Here is a 20,219-nt window from a genome sequence, read left to right as displayed (position 1 = left end):
ACAGCCCCTGGTTTCTGCCAAGCTTGTGGCCTTTCAACATAGCCTTCTTGTATCTCTCAATCCCAACTAAGCAGCTCAGACAACCTGCAGCAACAGTGGGCCAAGACTACTGAAGTAAGGATAAGGGCACATCAATTGCCACATTCAGGCAGGACCTGCCACCCCTCCTGTGCTTTTGTCTTGGAAGAGCGGCAGTACTTACAGCCACGGGGAGCCATTTCCAGGTGACTGTGTCCAGAATGTAGATGCCACTGCAGTCTTTGTCCTCCCTTATGCCCCCAAAGATGTAGATACGCTTGGTGTCTGGGTCATAGGTAGCTGTGTGACCATGCAAGCACAATGGCTTGGTGTTTTGTAGCTGGAAGCCCAGTGGAAGCCAGAAATCACTGTCTGTGGGAGCAACACCAGGCAGGTGGTGTGGGAGTTCAAAGATACTCTTGATTTCTCCAGATTTAAAGAATATGTAATAAAGTCTTTACTCAAGACCTTGCTCCCTTCATCTCCTCCTCTCCTTTGATTCAGGGCTAGAGGGGACTCATACAGAAACGTTTCTGTGTAAGGAATGAAGGGGAACACTAACAAGGCAGGGAATAGTAAGGTGGAAGAGAGGATCAGTGAGGTGCAGAAAGCTGCAAGGCACTGGAATTGTATCTCACACTTCTCCACCAATCATCACACGCAGATTGCAAACTGCACTGTTGCTTTCACCCCTTAAAACTCATCCAACTCTTTCCAGAACTTATTATACCTTAGCTCCTGGAGGGCTCTCACATAAACCCCACAGCCTCTCATGGCATCCTATACTGTCAGCTCAGCCTGGTGACTGTGCTAGGAGATGTGACACCTTTGCTGTCCCCTCCCTATGCACAGACCCTTGAGTACACCCTCCCATCTGCATGAGTTGTCCTCAAGTCCCACTGCCCCCATTGCCTTTGATAGCCCTAAAGTCCCCACCAATTTCCAGCTTCCAGAGTGCATCCTTGCAGGACTGCTGATCAACACCTTCTCCACCGATCAAAACAGCTGTCCCCAGGTCACCGAGGCACATGGCATGGCACCACCGTGGGCTGGGAGTGCCTGGGGAAGGGAGACCACAGGCCTGTGAGCAGAGTCAGATGAGACACCCCCAGCTCCCTTCCCTGCTGGGAAGAACAAGGCAGCTGAAGGCTCAGAGGGGAGAAATGGGAAGGCAAGGGCCCCAGGTGCCTTCCCTCTGGGGTGGCAAGAGACATAGCTCCCTGAGGAAGATTTTCTGTTGGCTTTGGGGAATAACTGCTGCACTAGGAGAGACATCGCTAGCAGAGGGAGCCAGCAAAGAGTCTGGCTGGATGTAGGACGCATACAGGCTGCCACTTCAAACAGGCTTGGATGCCCCCCATTGATTACCCACCCCCAGAAGGGATATCCCAATTGTGCTATCCCCCTGTGTTACTCCTTGTGAAGGAGGGCTACCCAGGGACAGCTCAATAGTGCCTAAGATACAGCAACCAGAAGCCTGGAGCTGCTTTCAGAGATACTCCTCGTGCTGCTCTGTTCCTCCTCCTTTCCTCTCCCAGGCCGCTGTGGTTGGCTGAGCAAGCTAAAAAGTACTTTTTAATCAAAGTCTATTCCACATCTTACCCTTTGCCTCAAAGGGTTATGCACCCAGAGGTGTGCCTGAGATTCAGAGGGGCTACAGAATCGTACTGGAGAGACTGACAGTACAGGAAGCACCTATACTGAGTGCAGTTGCATGGAGAGGAACAGCATATACACACAACCTACTTGTTATTCTTGATCACTGGGGAGATAAAGGATGAAGCCTGTGACATTAAAGGGAATGGCATCACCGACTGGCTGAAAAGACAAACCAGGGTCTACGAACCAGATCCTCACCTTGCAACTCCTCCACCGCTAGATCTGCAGAGGAAACACAAAAATGGCCCCATAAAGAAAGCAGCCAGCAGACATACCCTGGAAAATGCTCAGCTCCACGGTTTAAGAGCCCTTTGGCCTCCCTTCCTCCAACCCCCAGCACAAAGCTACCTCACTGCAACAAACAAGGTGCAAGACCAAGAATCCTGAAGAAAGTCTCATCAGAAGAAATGCAGAAGACAGGTAAGAGCAGGGCATACCTCCTTTGCCATCATGCTGTCACCATCGCATTTTACCCCTCTGGTGGAAGCTCATTTCCCCCTTTCTCACACTGCCTACAGGGGAAGCAACTTTATGATGGAGCTGTATTTGCCTTTGTGAGAAGCAAGCCAAGTCCCTAGTCACTCCACATGGGGACCACTGAGCTATTGTCAAACGTTTACACACAAACTTGGTCACACCCTGGAGCTGACTTGGAATTCACACTCCAGAAGCTAAAGGTTTTGTTTCCAAACCCCTTGGCAGCTACCTTCTCACTACTGAAAAGTCAGTACAGTTATACTAATTATACATACAGACCTTTTCATGCTCTATACTTTAATAATAACCAATGTCTTCTATGGACCAAGTGGTATGCTGTTAGTAGGGGAACAAACAGACTAATGGAGAGGTTACAGAACGTTACAGTAGGTAACCTTCTTGTGCCTCAAATTTACTCTTTTGTAAAACAAGGCTAACGATACTTGCCTTCATTTATAAAGCACTTTTACTCACATGAAGAGATAGGCTTATTATGTTATGGTACAGAATGTTGGCACTAAGAGTATCCCATCTTCTATTTCTGGCCTTTTCCCAACAGGCAAGAATTCATCAAGCGGTTTATCCAGGACTAAGGAGCATTCTCGGTATTTCGCAAGCCAAGAGAGACAAGCCTATCTTGCCTTGGAGGTATACAGAAAAATGGACTGGGAAGTTGTTGCCCAGCAGCATTGACAGATTATTCAGACAAGAACTGTAAAATAAACCTGGAAGCTGCCAGAGTTACCTTCTTCACTGAGATCTCTCTCAGACGCTGTGGGTTCAAATAAAACTTTCCTGGGCTTCTTGGGTTGGACAGAACTCTTCCTCCAGGCCTCAGTGGCTTCCACCTTGCCAGATGGTGGCTTTAGGGCACAGGGTACCATCAGAGTCCTCAGTGGTGGGCGGACGTCCTTCCTCCCAGGCCTGGATGCTCTAGCAGCCACCTCTGAGCTCTGACTCTTAACCTGTGACGAGAGTCCCAGTCAAATCAGCCCTGAAGAAAAAGACCTGAGGCTACTGTGAGTTGTCTGTTACTGGGCCAGAGATTAGTTTCACGTCGTGACTGTTTTCAGGCTCTTCTTCCCGTTGAGTCTTAAGGGCTATCACGTTAACAGTATCAGCCACCAAATATATGCTGAGCAATGCAGCTACCTGCTGCTATACGCCCAGAGGTCTGTTTTCAGGCTGCTGGCTGCGACACGCACAGCTAGCACTGGAAAGGGAGAAAGGCCATCTGTGCTAGGAGTAACCAGGCTGATCGATCATCCCACCAAAGGCTGTTAAATTCAACCCTTCCAAAGGCATTTCAATGGAGAGTATCACTTTGTTTAGCAGAACTAAATCTTTGGTTCCAAAACTTGCTTAGCCAGGTCTCCACTAACAGAGCGGCAGCAAATGTTTCTGCTAGACATCAACTGAGCAGCTACTAGTGAGGGAGAAGATACTAAGGAGAGGGTGAAATAACGAGAGGAAGGCTCCAGGATACACATACCACAGTAGGATCCTCCAGGTCCTGGCCAAGGGGCATATCATCTGCTGGGAGCACTGGTGACTGGGTGGTCTGCGGGACGAGGAAGGGGCGGGCAGGCGTACTGCTGGAGACACCTCGGAGCAACTGTGGCAGAAACAGTGACAGTGAGAATAAAAGGACACACCAAGTGTGCTGGCCTCCATCCACAAAGGGTGAGCAAAAAGATATCTTGTAAGGGACAGATTCTCTGCAAGGGAATAGCCCAGCTTTCATCTCCAGCACCAACAGAATAAACAAAGAAAAGCAAAGCCAGGCACTGGGAGATGCTAAATCCAAGGGCTTCAGCGCAAGGTAAATAAACTGTCTAAGTACCACAGACCCAGGAGAGAGTGGAACTGGAAGTGAACCGTTCTCTGCTGCCCATCTCCGGTGACACACTAGGTGTTTTGGCAAAGCTGTGTTTAGGGAATAGGCCTGGAGCATCACAGAGGGTTTAGGCTCAGCACAGACGTGTGTTAACAGATCTGCATTTGCGGCTCTGCTTTGGAGCAGCAAAGATGAGGAAAAGGAGAGGATGGGAGAGGAAGTTCTGTAGCTCAGAACTGACAATATTTGGGACCCAGGGCAGGAAGAGAGGATGATGTCGGTTCTTTTACCTGTCCATTGACAGTCAGGACAAGCTTCACAGAGTTGCCTTTGTCCATCTCTTTCAATGAGGCCATGAAAACATCTGTCCTCCAGTCACCTTCCCACACCAGAGACCTGCACAGGGGACCATGGGTTTTCAGCCCACAAGTGACACTGACTAGTGAAAAATTCCTGCTCCCACACTAGCTGGTAACACCCCAAAGCCAAAAAAGATCCAGCCCTGAAAGCAGCCAAGAGGAAGCGGAAAGCATCACTAGAGAGAAACACCATGGTGGAGGGCTGGCAGGCCCGAGCAGCTTTGGGACGACACCAGCAGAACCAGGCAGCACCACAGAGCAGAAAGCTTTTCCAGGACACCCCTCCTGACACCCCGGCAGCGCCAGCTCCCACTGTGACCTGCGGGCAGGCTCCAGCGTGCCGACCCGCTGCGGCGCAACGCCTGGGGACACCAGCACGTCTGCTGCGATGCTTGTGTCCGGAGAGTAACAGCTCCAGTCTCCCAGCCCAAACACCACCAGCTGCTTCGGCAACGGCAGAGGCAGCCAAGCCTGGAAACCCATCTTGCTGGACTGGCTGCGAGAGGATGGACAAAAACAAGAGATAATCATCAAGGAGTAAAACGGAAAGTCTGGAAAATGTATGAAAAGGCTTGAAAAGGCATTTATGCCAGGGGAGGGCACAAGAAGAGGGTCTGTGTGATTTAAAGATGAGACTGCGCAGAAATGCGATGAAGAAAATAAAGTGGCAGCCTGGGGCGGCGGCGCAGCCATGAGCTGGGGCAGCGCAGCCATGCGGCCAGGGGCAGCTGCAGACAGGCGAGGCGAGGCGAGGCGAGGCGTGCAGGTCGGCCCCGGCCCGCGGGGGAGCCCACCCCTGGACAGGGACGGGGCCGGCCCGGCCCCACCGCTCCCTCGCAAGCCCCGGGGCAGCCGCTGCCGCGCTGCCCCTGGCAGGGCCGGTCCGCACCTGCCGAGCCGCCGCGGCGGCTCCCGCAGCGCCCACAGCACGTAGAAGGCGAGGCCGCCCTCCTCGGCGTTGCCCCCCGGCCTCGGCCGCGCCCGGCAGCAGGCGGGCAGCATGGCGGCGGGCGGGGGCCTGAGCAGCGGGCTGCCGCCATTAAGGCGCCGCGGCGCAGCTGCGGGCGGCCGCCGGCCATCCAGCGGCCCCGGCCTCCTGCGGGGGCACCCGGCGGGGCCCGCCCCAGCCGCACCGCCTCGGTCGGCCTTAGGAGCGGCCGAGGCCGCAGTGCGCGCCGCTCACGGCAGTGCCTGAGGCGCAGCCCTGGCGGCAGGGAGGAGCTCGGGAGAGCTGGGCCAGCAGCTCTGCCCGCCCTCAGCCAGGCCCACCCTCCCCTCCATAGCCAGTTACACTCATTGCTAGAGCCCAAGCCACACATCCCTTTCCGGGGAGGGACAGTTTGTTTCCGGATTCCTAAACTATGGTATCTGTACACGCTTCTTGTAGCTCTCATAAAAAGGAGCAGGTGTGAAGGCAGAACGGTGCCCAGAGAAGGCAGAACAGTGGCAGATCCTCCTCAAACAATAACTAAATCTGTGTGTTACTACAGAGGCTCCACTGTGTATCCAGTACCACCAGTGTAACAATGAATAGCTTTGCTAAGCTCAAAGCTGCTGTTGATAATGAAGCACCACTAAAAACAATGACAGAGCTTCAGCAGCCGAAGAACAATATTCTCTGTGTGCAACTGAAACAGGGAAGAGTCACTTCCCAGGCAGGGCCAACAAAGCCTGCTGCAAGCCCTTCACTGAGCAGTGCGTGATCAGAGCGTTTCTTCTGCAGCCCAACCACAAAAATTACAGAAAGGGTGGGAAAGAACTAATGTTGTGAAATTTCAGATCACTTCCCTGCATCCCCACCAAGTTGCTTACTTTTCCTCTTGGCCATATGCCTGAGCCAAGCACAAGGATTCATACTGAGCGCATGGTAATCAAATAGCTGCAGCGCTGTTTCTCTTTGGTGGCCTTAAAACAAGATGAAACATTTTTAACTGGCCAGTCATCTATCCCTTTGATCAACTTGCTTTATGATTGCTCTTGCCCATCAATTATTTTATAAGAAGTGGTCCAAAGAAACACAGGCCTAGAACAGAGACAACTGAACTTCTGCAGCACTTGTCCTACTGAACTTCATAACGAGACAAGTGAGGAAGGATGGCTCAGGCTGCAGGTACCGTTCCTCATTTTGACCAGTACGTGCTTCCTTACAGCCATGTAAATCTAGTCTTCATAGTAAGATAAAGTTGATGGAGTTGAGGAGCTAAGAAGATCAAAACACTTTTCGCTAGATAATTTAATCAGTACCTGGTAACTGAAGAGATGTTTTTAATCCTTCAGATTGAAAGCTTAAGTAACATAATAGCTAGCTATAGGGGATCTCTGCAAATGGAGGTGAAAAGTACCGATATGAAGCTCTGGATGGTAAAGCATTCAAACTGTACCCATGTCCATGATACGAGCTTGGCAACTTGCCTGTTCCTCTCCAATACTTCAGGCATTCAGTATAATCTCAAGCATTGCAGACAATTTGAAGAATTAAAAAAAAAAAAAAAAGTCCCAGCAAGTCATTTTAACAGACAGAAAAATTCCTGGCTGGAACCATCATCACCAGCTGACAACAGAGCATTTTCCTACCCATTTACAACCAGAATGTCCAGTACACTGCAAAGTACATTTTGCGTATTTGCCTCTTCTTGCTCATAAAACTAAGTTTAATCATATTCTTGTTTTGTTGAAAAGTCTGTAGTTCAGTTTTTCATATCAGGACACTCACTTGCTTTAAACAGAAGACAAAGTTCTTGGTTGCATAGTGAAAAGTTTATTTAAAGGGAATAAGTTCCAATAGAGTATTACAAATCAGCCACAACACATCAAATATAAACAATACAAACCAAGCGTAGAAGGAATGCAAGCACGCTATAAATATAGTCTTCATATGTGCCCTTCAGCAAGAGGTTCAGTGCCACGTTTTGTTAAAATAACCTCTCCTCCATTTAAAACTCCTATCTTGGGAGGACATGAAAAGCAAACGGTTTGGCACCGAGAACTAAATTTTGAAATCACAGGACATCAAAAATATTCACATCACAGATAAGGACTGACAGACAACCATCACACTTCACAAGAATATAGGTCTGAAAAAAGCTATGACCAGCTACAAGGTGCACCCCATTGAAAGACTATGCTAGTAGCTTGGAGCAGTGAGTTGAGAGCAGACTGCTTCCCTCTGAGGAAAGCAGATAGTCACCAGGGCATCCTGGAGGTTGCAGGGAGACCCATCTCCAGCTATTTATAATTTCCAAATGCTGCTCCTGAACTTCAAGGTCATTACTTGGCAAAGCCTCTTTAGCTCTGAGCTCAATGGTTGGCATCCAGCTTCTTGCCTGAGGGACTTGACTCACCAGTCCAGATGGGCTTAAACCAGATGACCCTCACTGATGATCACAAAATTCTTCCTCTCTCTCCCTGCCTGATAAAGGGTACATTTCTTGTGATGAAGCTTCTGAGAAAGCAACATGTAAAATCCAGAATGGAATGCAGAAAAGCCAAGGGGAGCCAGACCCGCTGTCCACCTGGCCTGATGTGTCTTCAGCTGCAACAGCACCAGCATTTCCGAGTAAGTTGCCAGAGACTCTTTGCAGGCAAACGTGGAATAACCTCACAGAAAATTCTCCTCCTAGCAAAACTGCAGAGTTCAAATAAATCTTATGTACCTTCTAAAACTTTATTTAGTTGGTATGTGCTGCACATCAACTTATTTAGATAGATGACTTAGCATTTTGACTCCTACTAAACTCCTGGCTCCTTTCACAGTCTAATTAGCCAATGTATTTAACATGATCAGTTCCCAGTTTTTCGTTCTACCAATTGAGATGTTCTGCTACATCTACAGGACATTGTCACATCCAATATTTTCCCACATATGAGAAAAGGAGAAACAGTCTTTTCTTTCACACTTGTAGATCAAAACCCACTTTTTTGCTTTGGTCTCTTATCCAGCCTCAATACACATAAGCACACACCACTCACAATGCTGGATTCTGACACTTTTTAGAGAAAATGATGAGTGGCCACAAGGAACACTCTTTTAAGTCTATCTAGTGTTCCTCTGGTCCTCAGGTTTAGCATCAGCATATTAAAAAGAGTAGTCTTCCGGTGTTTCTCAGTATCTGACAGCAACATATGATTTTAAAAGGCAAAGCTCTTACGGTGCCAGGAAACTCAAACACATTCTACTACTCATCTTACAGCAACAAGGCAGTGTAATAAACAGCTTAAATCTCCAGGAACAGCTTACAGGGGCTCTCCTTACCTGACCTTAGGAAGTGCCTCCCCTCTACCCAAATGCGCAGAGAAACAAGGAGCAGAAATCCCTTGGATTAGTGACATCTATGGCTCTTATTTCAGACATGCTCCTTCTTCCTAAGGCACCTTGTGATAAATCCTCTGTAGAGTAGCTTTAGTAGGGGTACTGAGACAAGAAGGAAGGGTATAAGCAGTGGGGATAAAAGTGAACTCATTTAGGGATTCATTCTCTACCCTAATTCCCCACAAGAATGAGTAAGTCTTTCAGCAACTAGGCATGTGATGAGGTTCACCTCTAACCTACCTCATGAGGTCCAGCACCGTAACAACTGACCCACTGCAGGCCATGGATGAAGGTTACACGCAAACACAGTTACAAGGAGAGAAGTGCACAAAGTAGAGCCAAAAAGAAAAGCGTGTGGCTGTCTTTTAGACTCAGTTGCATAGTGACTTGACTTTCTTCTTAGCATCTGAAGTAAGACAACTAAGCTTTCTCTTATGCATTTTCATCTTACCTGTTCATGTAAATGGCTCATTGCCAATAATAATCTACATAACTATTAAATGGGTCCCAAGCATTAATTTGCAACTAGCCTATGTCTGACACCAATAACCTTTCACAAGAATCTGTATTACAGGCCTCCAAAGGGTTTGTGAGTAAATTAAATCAGTATAAGTGGTCCCTGATTTAAGCAATTTTAACTCTCTGTCCTCAGTAAAACACATGCATTTTAAACTCCTGCTGCTACATTACACCTAAAAAAAGAAAACAATGGAGCACTTATGACCTCCTTTGACATAAAGATACACAAAATACCCAACAGACTGTTACAATTATTATAAATAAACAATTATACAAGCTAATTTTTATACAAGTCCTGCACTACATGACTGTCTTATATCTCTGGCTGAACATGTGAATCTTCTTTCTAGATCTAAATTATATTCAAAACAAAATGGAAAAACAACTTTGTGCTTTCACAAAAGCAAACCCAAAATGCAAAAGAAGCTTCTCCCTTGATTTAGTTTTTTTAATTTCTAGACATAATTTACAGGGAGAAGAAACACATTTTAAAAACCTATCTGAAATCTTCCTTCCACAGAAACAAAGAAAGAATTTTCCTTTCTCGAAGATTAAATTCCCTCTCTGAAGTGCAACTGCCTTTTTAATTAATTTTTCTTTCTAGACCCAAGGTCTAGTTCCAAAGGCCTCCAATGAAAATAATAAGGGTTTCCATCACTGCCTCAGCAAGATAGCAGGATTGAACACAAATCCAGGAGATACACCAAACTGAAAAAAAGGACACATGAGAAATAAGATTACTTCTTTGAACCAACTACGGGTTCAATTTTGAATGGGAATGGCTGCTGTTAATCACTAGCCACACAGCCAAGCTATTGGATTTATCAGAAAATGAATAAAGACTATATATCCTTCCAAAAAGAAGTTGCCACTGGGATAATGAATGCTATCTGAATACCTGAGAAACAACATGCTCATGTAATGTGGAAATTAAAAAAATAAACAAAAAGAGGAATTATCCTGTACAACTGTGAAGCTTTTGTTTCCCACAGATGAAACATTCTGTGCCAAAAACTATGTTGTGTTCATAAGAGATACCAGATACTTCTAGGAAACTTAAGCAGTGAAATTACACACACTGAATGCCTTCAGTTCCACTGCAGCAGGCCTATCTATGGGCAAAATGCATTTGCAGACCAGGCACAAGCTGATTGGGGCAACATACCATATTCAATGCTGCTGTTGGGCCTAAATCAATGATAACCGGAGACAGGTACAGTTCCAGACAAGTGACCTGAGCCTTAAAGGTTGATCCACGCTTCAGAAAGCTAGAACTGAGCAACAGGATTACCATCTACAGTGCAACTTATCTTAACTAAAACCACTAACTAATGGCTTGAGAATTGGCACATACTATTCATGTGTCAGTGGGTGATCAACATCGGTTGCAAGGCAGGCCTTATTAACTTCTCATAACATGACAAAAATGTATTTCGAACCTTAGTATGAGCAACAGACAGACAGGAAGGGGAAGTAGCTGTGAGTTAGCAACAGGGAGGCCACACTACAAGAGAAGCAGTTTTTTAGTGGAGACAACCTACTAGCCTGCAATAAGCCGTGCAACTGAGGATCAATAATTCTGGAATATCTAATGTATGCACAGGTCAGAGTTCCCTTCATCATAAATAAATCCTAATTAAAAAGTGGAGTGGGTGCCAGACAGTGCATCATACATTAACCAGCAAGTGCACGCAGGGTTCTGCAGATCTCACAGCAAAGGACCAAAGTCAGTCATCAAGTAGGGCAGTGCTGATATTGTGGTGAGAATTAAGGGTCTTTTTTATCTTGTTCTGTTTAGTGTCTAGGAACTTGATGGACAAAGGATGAAAAAAAGGAGAGCACCTTACCCAAGTTGCTCAGGCCTGATTCAAGTGCTGTACAAAGGCCACAGGATGGTCCTTCATCTCCCCCAAGAGAGGATAAAGGAATAGTCCTCCTCAAGCTGCTAAATGAAAGAGCATCTTACTCTGACAGATACCAAGCCATACTGTCTCCCTGCAAGGTTGTCCTCCGGTTGCCCCTGCTTGAATAAGGCAGCTTTGCACTTCCCTTCCTGCCCAGGTGCATGCTCTCTCTCTTTTGAGAAAGGCAGCTGTTTCCTCCCCATCTCAGGGCCCAAAGCAGCAACAGCTCTGCTCCTTACCCTGACCAACTCTGCCCACTGCCTGCTCACCCAGAAAGCCACTGTGCTCCAACCAGTGTTCTTTGCATTTCCACTCCCACTGCTCCCAGCTTGAACTGCTCTACTGTAGACTGACTGCTCTCTCTCTCTTACTGTTTTGACCTACTACGTGCTCTGGGGCAGTGAATAAGTAAGCAGAGATAGTTAAAAGAAGAAGAGCTTGAATATGGAGCAAATTGCACAGCATTACAATATAGCCTTAAGAAATATATGGCCCTCCTACAAGAGTGAAATCTTTGGCTTTATCTACCCCAAAATCATTTTGTCCATCATTCCCTCTCAATAGAAGGAATGGACCAAGTAGAGGTGCTTTACCTGGAGGATTTAAAAATAAAACTCAGAACTCTACTGTAATCACCATGCAAACAGCCATTTTGTGCCTCTGCAAAGAGGTATCAAAATACAGCAGTATTCTTAGAAAAGAGCATGATTTCAAGTTAAAAGTATTAAAATAAACAACAGTTACAGATAAACATGAGTTAAAATTCATCTCTGAAGGATTAACTTAATCCTTGTTCAACTCTGCCAGCACTTGAGCAGAACGTCACTAATGCCATTGCTAGACACCAAAACACACCAAGGAACTCCATCCTTTACCACGTGGTCAGGGCTAGCAATGGCCTTGCTGATTCCGGTTCACAGAAAGGATTGGTTAAATCCCACACCTTTCGAGTCTCTGAGCAGAGATGTTCTTTTCTAACAATACCTTTGCAACAGCAGTAGCAGCTGACAAGCTACACTTCTCTGGGGAGCCTTTTCCTTGCTACATATGGTATTATCAAGCTGGCAGCAATACCAGTGAACCAACATGCTGCTACTAAGAAACATTTCCTGTATATTTATTGGTTGTACTCCAACCTTTTTGTATTGATTCAGCACGGCAGTAATTTCTTCTGCTTCACATCTGGATTACAGAAAAAACTTTTGGTGGTCACTGAAGTTTTAATCATCTACAGATCCGTACAATCAACAGGTATAACATCCAATGCTTAATCTGCAGGAAAACCTTCTTACGGACTTCTAGGTGTGCACCCTCCCCTAACCCCTGTTCAAACACATGCTGTGACTGCCATTTGGGGCCCGCCTGTTGTAGCATGGCCTAGCCACTGCAGCATGGGCAGCCACTAGCCAGCTGCACCCCCACCCACACGAGTGAAGGAAGCACTGGCTGCTGGTGACATATAGTGGCAGTAGGTGAAGAGATTATCAGTGGCCAGGTAACAAGCCAGCTGTGCTTTTGGTTCATTGCAGCTGACAGCTGCCCTCTAGCGATGCAGATGCAGCAGAAGAGTCAGAAAAGTTACTCACAAAATAGTAACAGATCAAGAATATTTTCACTTAATTTTGTACCAGCGCAACAGATCGAAACCATGACCACCTGAACCTGGCCTCTGGGCATTTACGGGCTGTGAAGGCACAGCCTGATGCCTGCACAGACCAGACCTGCCAAAGTTTTACAGGAAGAGCAGCTGCCTGTGGACGACCAGGCAGTCACAACTACCTTTTCTCCACTGGGACAGCGGGGAAGGAGGGTGTGGGGAGAAACCAGTTAGTGTCTGAAGAGGAGCCAGCAGAATTGTGCCTTGGTTCTGTCACATAGCAGTGCCCATGAGGTGGTACCAGGGCTGGGTGGCAGCCTGCTACACTCACCATTACCTGCCGTCCCTGCCCCTTCCCATTTCTTCAGCTAGTGTAATAGACATGAAAGAACAGAGTCTTATTGCGGAGGAGAGAGTACGAGTTATCAAATTTCAGCAGGTAGATGCCCTCGCCTGGGTACTCGTGGCTGCCTGCCTGCACCTCCCGATGGCTGTTCCTCCGATATACAGGCATGATCTCTCCGTAGCGGTTCCGCAGATAGCTTTTGGAGCCCCTTTCCACGTCACCAACAGGGGTGAGTCCTTAATGGGAGAGAGGAGACAAGTAAGCAGGCCAGTCAGTTAAGCCACTAGTCAGTCCAGAAAAAGATCAACAAGTCCAGAATGCAGCAGAGACATGCAGATATATGGAAGGCTAACTATGATAGCATTACCCATAGCGCCTGCTCTGACCTTCCTGCAAATAATACCCAGAAAGTCCAGCTTTTCTTATAATGACAAAGGACATGCCGAGAACCAGTTCTCTTGGGAATACTGATGGGACAGTATACAGTTGCCTGCCAGCCTGGTCTCCTCTCCCTGGACTTACCTTTTAGATGCCTCACTGCTTTCATACACACAATAGTGGTCCTGTGATACAGACATGAAGCAAAGAAAGGCAGGAAAGCTCTTAGCTATAACCTCACTGTGTTTATGTCCTCAATTCACTTCTCCAAGAGGATTCCTCATACAGGAACCTGCCCCTCTTTGGAGAGCCTGTAAAGTTAATTTCAGACACCAACCCCCCAGCTACACTGGTCACACATACACTGAAGCCACAGAACAGGCAACATCTCTGTGTGTTTCACAAGTACAATGACACAGGTAGCAGTCTTCTCAAACGCAGTCAGCAGGAGCTACTGATGTACTGGGGGAAAAAACAACCAAACAAAAACCCAGAAACAAAACCTTTTTGCTCCTACTCACCACCAGAAATTTCTCAGTCTGAGAGGCTAAGAAAAACAGTCAAGTTAAAATTTCAGACCCTAATCTTTTTATCAGCTGGAAGTTGAACAAGTAAATTCTGATTTTATTTTTCAATGTGTTCAATTTTAAGAACGCTCTTGGAGAAGGACAGCCATTGACATATGCTGAAGCAGGAAGGGCTAAATGCTTTCTCATCACAGCCTAACCATGAACCCAAAAGGCTGCAGAGATAACAAGTGGGCTGAGTAAACAAAGTAGATGGAAATTGCAGCATCTAACAGACACTCTCAGCAGCAAGGCAAGAAGGACCACAAATTAACCCTTATAAGCTCTGCACTAACCTTCAATTTCCTCCTCCTCCTCTTCATCCTCCTCATCACTGGATTCGCTGACCTGAACAGTAATGGCAGTACTAGTAACCGTGGTCCAGTCAAAATAGACTCCAAATCCAATGTCATAGTCATCTGTAGCAAACTCCCAGCAAATGCATTTCCCATCAGGATGGGTTGGCACACGGACTGTCACCACCTCGCCTCGCTTCACCACCATCCGGCCATTCTTCTCCTTTCCCATCTTGGCTTTGAATTCCTTTGTCTTCTCAGTAGTCCACATGGTGGGTGGAGCCAGAGGGGGAGGCTGAGCTGAGACAAGGGAAAAGATCATGGACTCACCTGACTTTTCACTACTGACAAACTGTTGTCTGAAAACAGTGAAGCTATTTCTGATAAGGCTTTTGCATTCTGGAGCCTGCTCCCAGAAGCCTTGGATATGAAGTTTTCCCACTTGCTAGCCAGGAGCCCAAATTTCCAGCAGGAATTAGCAGTGTCCCCAGGACAGCCTGTGCTCTTCTTTAGCCAGGGCAGGCACTTAAAAAGTGGCCCCAACAAGTGTTTTCCTTTCAGGACTCACCTTTCCTCTGCTCCCCAAGGAGGTCTGCAGTCTCCAGCTCAGCTGAAAGGATATCCACGGCACCAGTGTGATCTGACTGAATCATGACTATATCCCCTGCTCCTTGAGGTACATGGTAGCTGGTTATCTGAACAACAGCTTCCTGCACAAAACACATAAGAAACATCGTCACAAAGACCATCGTGGTAAGAAAGTCCCCTGCTGGATTTAAAACAACTCATTAGTAATTCAGGCATCTTTCTGAAGCCAAATCAGACCCTGCAGAAGCTTCTGTTAGTTAAAAAGAACTGGCTGGCTCCAAGATACCTCTCTGCATTATTTCCTCCACAGCACCAAAGTCATGATCTTTGAAGTCAAATGCTGCATTAGTCTCACAAATTACACTCCCCTTGGCCTCCCCGAGGGTCCCTGCGCAGGCACATCTTTGCATCTGCTTCAGAGTTAATTGTCACCTCTCAACAAAAGCAACAGCCTTACAGATTTAGCTGACTACTCTTGGAAAGAATTCCCAAGACACAATCTCTTTAGGGAGAGCCTTTCAGCTCTGTGTGCATCTAGACTACAGCCACAATCACACTGTCATTTGCTGTGTCCCAGTTAAAAGTCTATCTGGTTCACTAGGGCCAGCCCTCTCTCCTCATATATGCAAACTCACAGGTCCTGAGCTGGGTGCCACTTGCACAGGTTTTCCCAACTGTATCTGTAATGCAAACAAATTGGCTGCTCACCAAAAGAAACAGAAGACAGCAGTCCCTCTTCCATAAATCTGCAAGAAGGGAACTCCCAGAAGCCCCAGACAGGAGGCAGAAATTGAGAATAACCTTGAAGCCTTAGCGAGCCAAAAACTGCAAGGAAGTGACAGCTAGCCAAAGACACAAGAGGGATTCTGCAAGTCAGACGGGTAACATTTACCTCCCACTAACGTACAGGAAAAAAGATAACTGAATCCATGCTAATACTACTTTTGTTTTAATGCAACCCTTAAAGCCTCAGTCCCATAGCCATAAGCACAGGAGTACAGTGGAAGAACTATTGCTGCACCTCTGTCCTTGCTTTCAGACATAAGAAACACCCACCTACCTCTCTGAGGGCCTGGGTTTGGTCAGGCAGCTTCTCTTCTAGTTCAGCCACTTTCTGGTCCTCCAAAGTGCCAGCTTCTTCCTTCGAATCCTCTGTCACACCCGCACTCAACAGCAAGCCAATCTGCAATCTTTTGGAGGAAGAGAGCACAATTCAGTGCTTGCACCCAGAGCACAGCCAGCAGAGGAATCGCTCTGCTCTGGAACTCGAATTCAAATGGACTGAAGGGAACAAACTTCCGTAGTCAGCACCTGCCAACTGCACAAAGACCCCTTTGCCCCCCAGTCCTGCCCTCATTTCCATGTGACTATCTTCCATGAGAGCCAGAGGGAGCAACTTCAGTAAGATACTCCGTATTTACCGTCCTTTAGACAGCAGTAATTCACTGCACTCGCCCCACAGCATGCTAGCTCACCAACACTGTACTAAGTGCAGAAATCAGTAGCAACTTTTCTGCTCAAGAAAGCACAACTTCTTTTATGCCAGCTACTACATGACATCTGCATATTCCATCAGAGGACAACTGGATCAGTGAAAGGATTCAAATCAGTTTTGACAGCCATCCTGAAAGTGTCCTCTATTTAAGTGGCCCATTATGCCTTTCCTATTAGCAATCCCAAGAGATACAGGGAGCGCCCAGGTGTGCCTCTGCCATATTCAAATATGCTGCACAGACAAGCAAGCTGTAAGACATACAATGACAGCACAATAATAGCAAAGAAGTCCAAGTACTGCACTGTGACAAGAGGAGATGGACAAGTTAGAACAAAAAGAAAGGTACGTAGCAGGAGAAGAATGGGCAAAAAAGAAAACATCTTCGGCATTCATTCTCTGTTGAGGGTTTTCTTCTAAATGATATTAAAAAAATGCTGCGTATTGTCTATAGCTGGAAAGAACTATGATCCCAAATGAACTCAGATGGATGCCAGAAGAGTGTCCCCTGTCATACTCTCAGATACTATGTGAAACTTCCACAAGAAGCAACCTAGTCTTCAATAAGAATAGAAGAGCAAAGCCTTCTCACAGCACTATAAAACCAATGTCAACTGCCTTGGTCTAAAGGATCAGAAACATGAGAACACAGCAATAATGGAAAATATGTACATTTCTTCAAATGTCTCCTTTCAGAAATGAGGCATATTCTCATTAGCAAGGGAGCAGACTATCAGTACAGTGTAGAATAGTTTAAAATAATAATCTAAAAAAAAAAAACATACACAGCTCAACTCAGACACATTCCTTGCTGCATCCATAGAGAAGACTAGAACAAGGGAAATGTGGCTTTTGTTTCCAAATCTTTAATCCTATAGGGGTGCAGATTTTATCCAGAAATAAAGCCATTTCTTACTTAAATTCTTTCAACAGTGTGATTTCATTTCCTAGAAATGGCACGATAGACCAGAAGGTCTGTAAGAACAACTCAAATGAGCTGAATACCAGGATACCCAAAATGGCAGCAGATGGACAATATAAGAAAAGAAGGGACACTTGGAGGGGACCATTTTTTAAAGGAAGAACTCTCACAGTGATCCGTAACAATTTCTGTGGCAGCCCAAGACAAATTTGGACTTCTATGCCATCATTTTCCAACCCATCTGCTTTTTAGCTTAGCAGTTGCATGATATAAGGGCTATTTGGTCACTTGCTAGCATAGGTGCACACATCTACTCAAAAGGCTCTCCATCAACATAGGAGCTAACAGCTTGGGAGTTTTTTCCTCCAGACACCACTGAGCTCAACAGTCTCACTGAAAGATTAGGAAGAGCTACACAAGCTTTATAAGCAGATTTACAAAGACAGCGTTCAGCTGATTCCTCCTCACACAACCCTTTTGGGCCACACCCGTCCCTTTTAAAGGAGATCTTAGACAAATTTATCAGGTAACATCCACAAGTATCCAGCACCTACTCCGGCCATTTTGCTCACAGTCTATACTAATCTCTTTGAAGAAAATTAGAGGACATAATAAAGAGCTGGAAGAACACATGTTTGGAGCCAAAGAAGGCTAATAAAGATGTCATTACCATCAAGCCAAGATGGCATCAAACCGCTGTTTTAGTTAAGTAGGGGAGTTTGTTACAGTTTTTTGGTGGATTTTTTTTTCCCCTCTTTTTCAATGAGGTTGTGGTTTATCTACTGTCTGAGGTAATTAGCTCACACATTTCTGAAACTTTATCCTGTGCAACAAACATACGATGGCAAACAAAACTCCACTGCATAAGGTATTAGCACTTGTAACCAATGCAATGACTCGGCCACAAGCACCACATGCCCAACAGATAATAACAAGCCAAACATCTGATAACAGGGTCTATAAGCAGCATTAATGAAGGAGTGACACAGAAAACAAAGGGTGAAGAAAAAACCAAAACATTGTCAAGAAAACAGTAAAAGGTGTTTTCTTGCTCAGCTTCCACCAGAATTATAGACAGTGGGAATGCTTAATTATTAAAGTATCCTTCAGACAGGATAGAGAAAATGTCCTGCTGAAAGGTTATTAGCTCTTACAATGGACTACAAAACCTTGCAGGGTTCCTTCCAAGCTGAATGATTCTGTGATTTGAACAGCTGAGCCATGAACTACACTTCATAATTTTAAAAGTTTTAAAACAATCTTAAGCCTGCAAGAACAGTGCTTCCTGTACTGATTCCAGTATATACTGTCCCAAAGCAGACAATTCAGTCTCCAGTCCCTTCTCGTCACCTGCACAGAAACTGCCATACGGAGGGGGTCACAGGGGTGAAACAGACTGTCATGCAATACACAAAAAGATTCTCCTACCCGCTCTGCGAAGTACTGGACTCCAAAGAATTAACCAGCTGATCTGCAGGCTCTGTCTTTTGGGCTGAGTCTTCATTTTCTAACAACAAACAGAATATATGGAGAGAAGGTGAAATAAATTTCGGTCTTTAGAATACACAGACAGGAGGAAAAACTACAGCCAGCACCCAAATGTTAACAAGGTCACATGGCTGTGGAATGAAGAGCTACGCCAAGCAGTTTTTCATGTTATGAGCTGTATCTAGCACCTTACAGAACACAGATTTTTAATTGTCTCAACCCTAGGAAAGGGAGAACAAAAACCCATGCATGTTTTTGGTGCAGAACCACTCTCAGAAGCAGGTTTCGTTCAGGAACCACCCATCCTATCTTTAGAAGGACAGAACAAGGCCAAATTTCATCATGTAAAACTGGGCTGACAAAGCCCTGGAAAAAGCAATCATGCAGTGGTTCCCACAGGGCACTGATGAGATGGAAATTCCTAGGTCACTGCTAAAAGGATCGTCTACAAAGATGGATCCTGGTCTCCCCTGAGTCTCCTGAACTCTGGGAAAGCTCTGTCCCCTTACGACTGTGGTACACGCTCCACAGCTCCGCTGTCAGATCACATTAAGGCAGTGAACTGGGCACGGCCAAGTTCCAGCTTTTGCAGCTCTCTGATAATAAGCCTTACAGCTGCTGGCCATTTCATGGAGTCGGTTTGGAGCTGGGAGGCTCCTCCAGCCCATGGGAATACAGCACCAGGCCCATAGCACAGACCGCATGGCAGGGGCAGTCCAACTCCCGGCTAGACGCAGCCTCTTTCACCGGGGAAAGTACCCTGTCTCTAATAAACCTCCATCAGTCCTCGCTCTTTCCACTGCAGGGAAGAAACACCAGGAACTGTTGCTGTAGTTTCAGGTGCTCCAGCGGCAGGTGAGCCGAGCACCCCAGGGCACAGCGGTGGTGCAGGCCCTCCCTCAGCACAGGTGCCAGCTACAGAAGGGTACACCTGGACATCACAGCCTGCCCCTTCCCCCGCCAGCAGCCAACCCGCCCGGTACCGCAAATGTTAGCCAGGGACTAATTCCCGATGCTTCTCTTCGCAAGGGGTACCGTATTTTCACCGAAGCAAACTGCCACCGTGGAAATAAGGCTTCTCCAGGAGAAACGAGGAAACGCACCACGGAAAGGAAGCTTACAGCATTCTCCCTGGCCGTAAGGCCAACGCTAAAATACGCGCCTCCGGGCCTGCCGCCGGCAGCCCCTCAGGCACCGGCCGGCAACCCGCGGGCAGCCCGCCCCGCCGCCGGGGGCGGGGGCGGCTCCTCCTCAGGGACCCCGGCCGGGCTGCAAGCGCTCGCCGCCGCTGGGAGGGAAGAGTGCAGGCGGGGAGCCGCTCCCGCTGCCCCCGCGGCCAGGCCGGCTGCTCCCTCCCCTGCCGAGCCCGTTACCTGAGGGGACCTGGGGCGCGCAGCCGCCCGGCGCCCCGGCGGCCGGAGGCTCGAAGCGGGAGCCGGCAGCGGCGGCCAGCACGTCCGACAT

The 20,219-nt window shown here is 47.0% G+C and overlaps 1 protein-coding gene across 1 annotated transcript; it reads right to left on the bottom strand.

Moving 5' to 3' along the window:
- Nucleotides 1–12,824: 12,824 nt before the first annotated feature.
- Nucleotides 12,825–20,219, bottom strand: TMED8 (transmembrane p24 trafficking protein family member 8). Its single transcript, XM_059819838.1, has 6 exons — nt 20,129–20,219; nt 18,696–18,774; nt 15,914–16,043; nt 14,834–14,975; nt 14,266–14,565; nt 12,825–13,261 (listed from the first exon to the last, which is right to left on the bottom strand). The coding sequence occupies exons 1-6, from the start codon at nt 20,217–20,219 to the stop codon at nt 13,044–13,046; spliced, it is 960 nt and encodes a 319-aa protein (XP_059675821.1). The 3' UTR covers nt 12,825–13,043.

This window comes from Gavia stellata, chromosome 7 (assembly GCF_030936135.1).
Source record: "Gavia stellata isolate bGavSte3 chromosome 7, bGavSte3.hap2, whole genome shotgun sequence".
Taxonomy (NCBI): Eukaryota; Metazoa; Chordata; class Aves; order Gaviiformes; family Gaviidae; genus Gavia; species Gavia stellata.
The sequence above is the reverse complement of the archived record's forward strand: the minus strand, read 5'-3'. Positions and strand labels throughout refer to the sequence as shown.

What these genes read in the sequence shown, in the direction of transcription:
- TMED8 (XM_059819838.1), bottom strand. Translation starts at nt 20,219, where the DNA reads ATGTCGGACGTGCTGGCCGCCGCTGCCGGCTCCCGCTTCGAGCCTCCG. An exon ending in TCCAGTACTTCGCAGAGCGG is followed by an intron (nt 16,044 to 18,695) that starts GTAGGAGAATCT and finishes TTCCTCCAAAAG; the next exon opens with ATTGCAGATTGGCTTGCTGT. An exon ending in CCTTGGGGAGCAGAGGAAAG is followed by an intron (nt 14,566 to 14,833) that starts GTGAGTCCTGAA and finishes CCCTTGTCTCAG; the next exon opens with CTCAGCCTCCCCCTCTGGCT.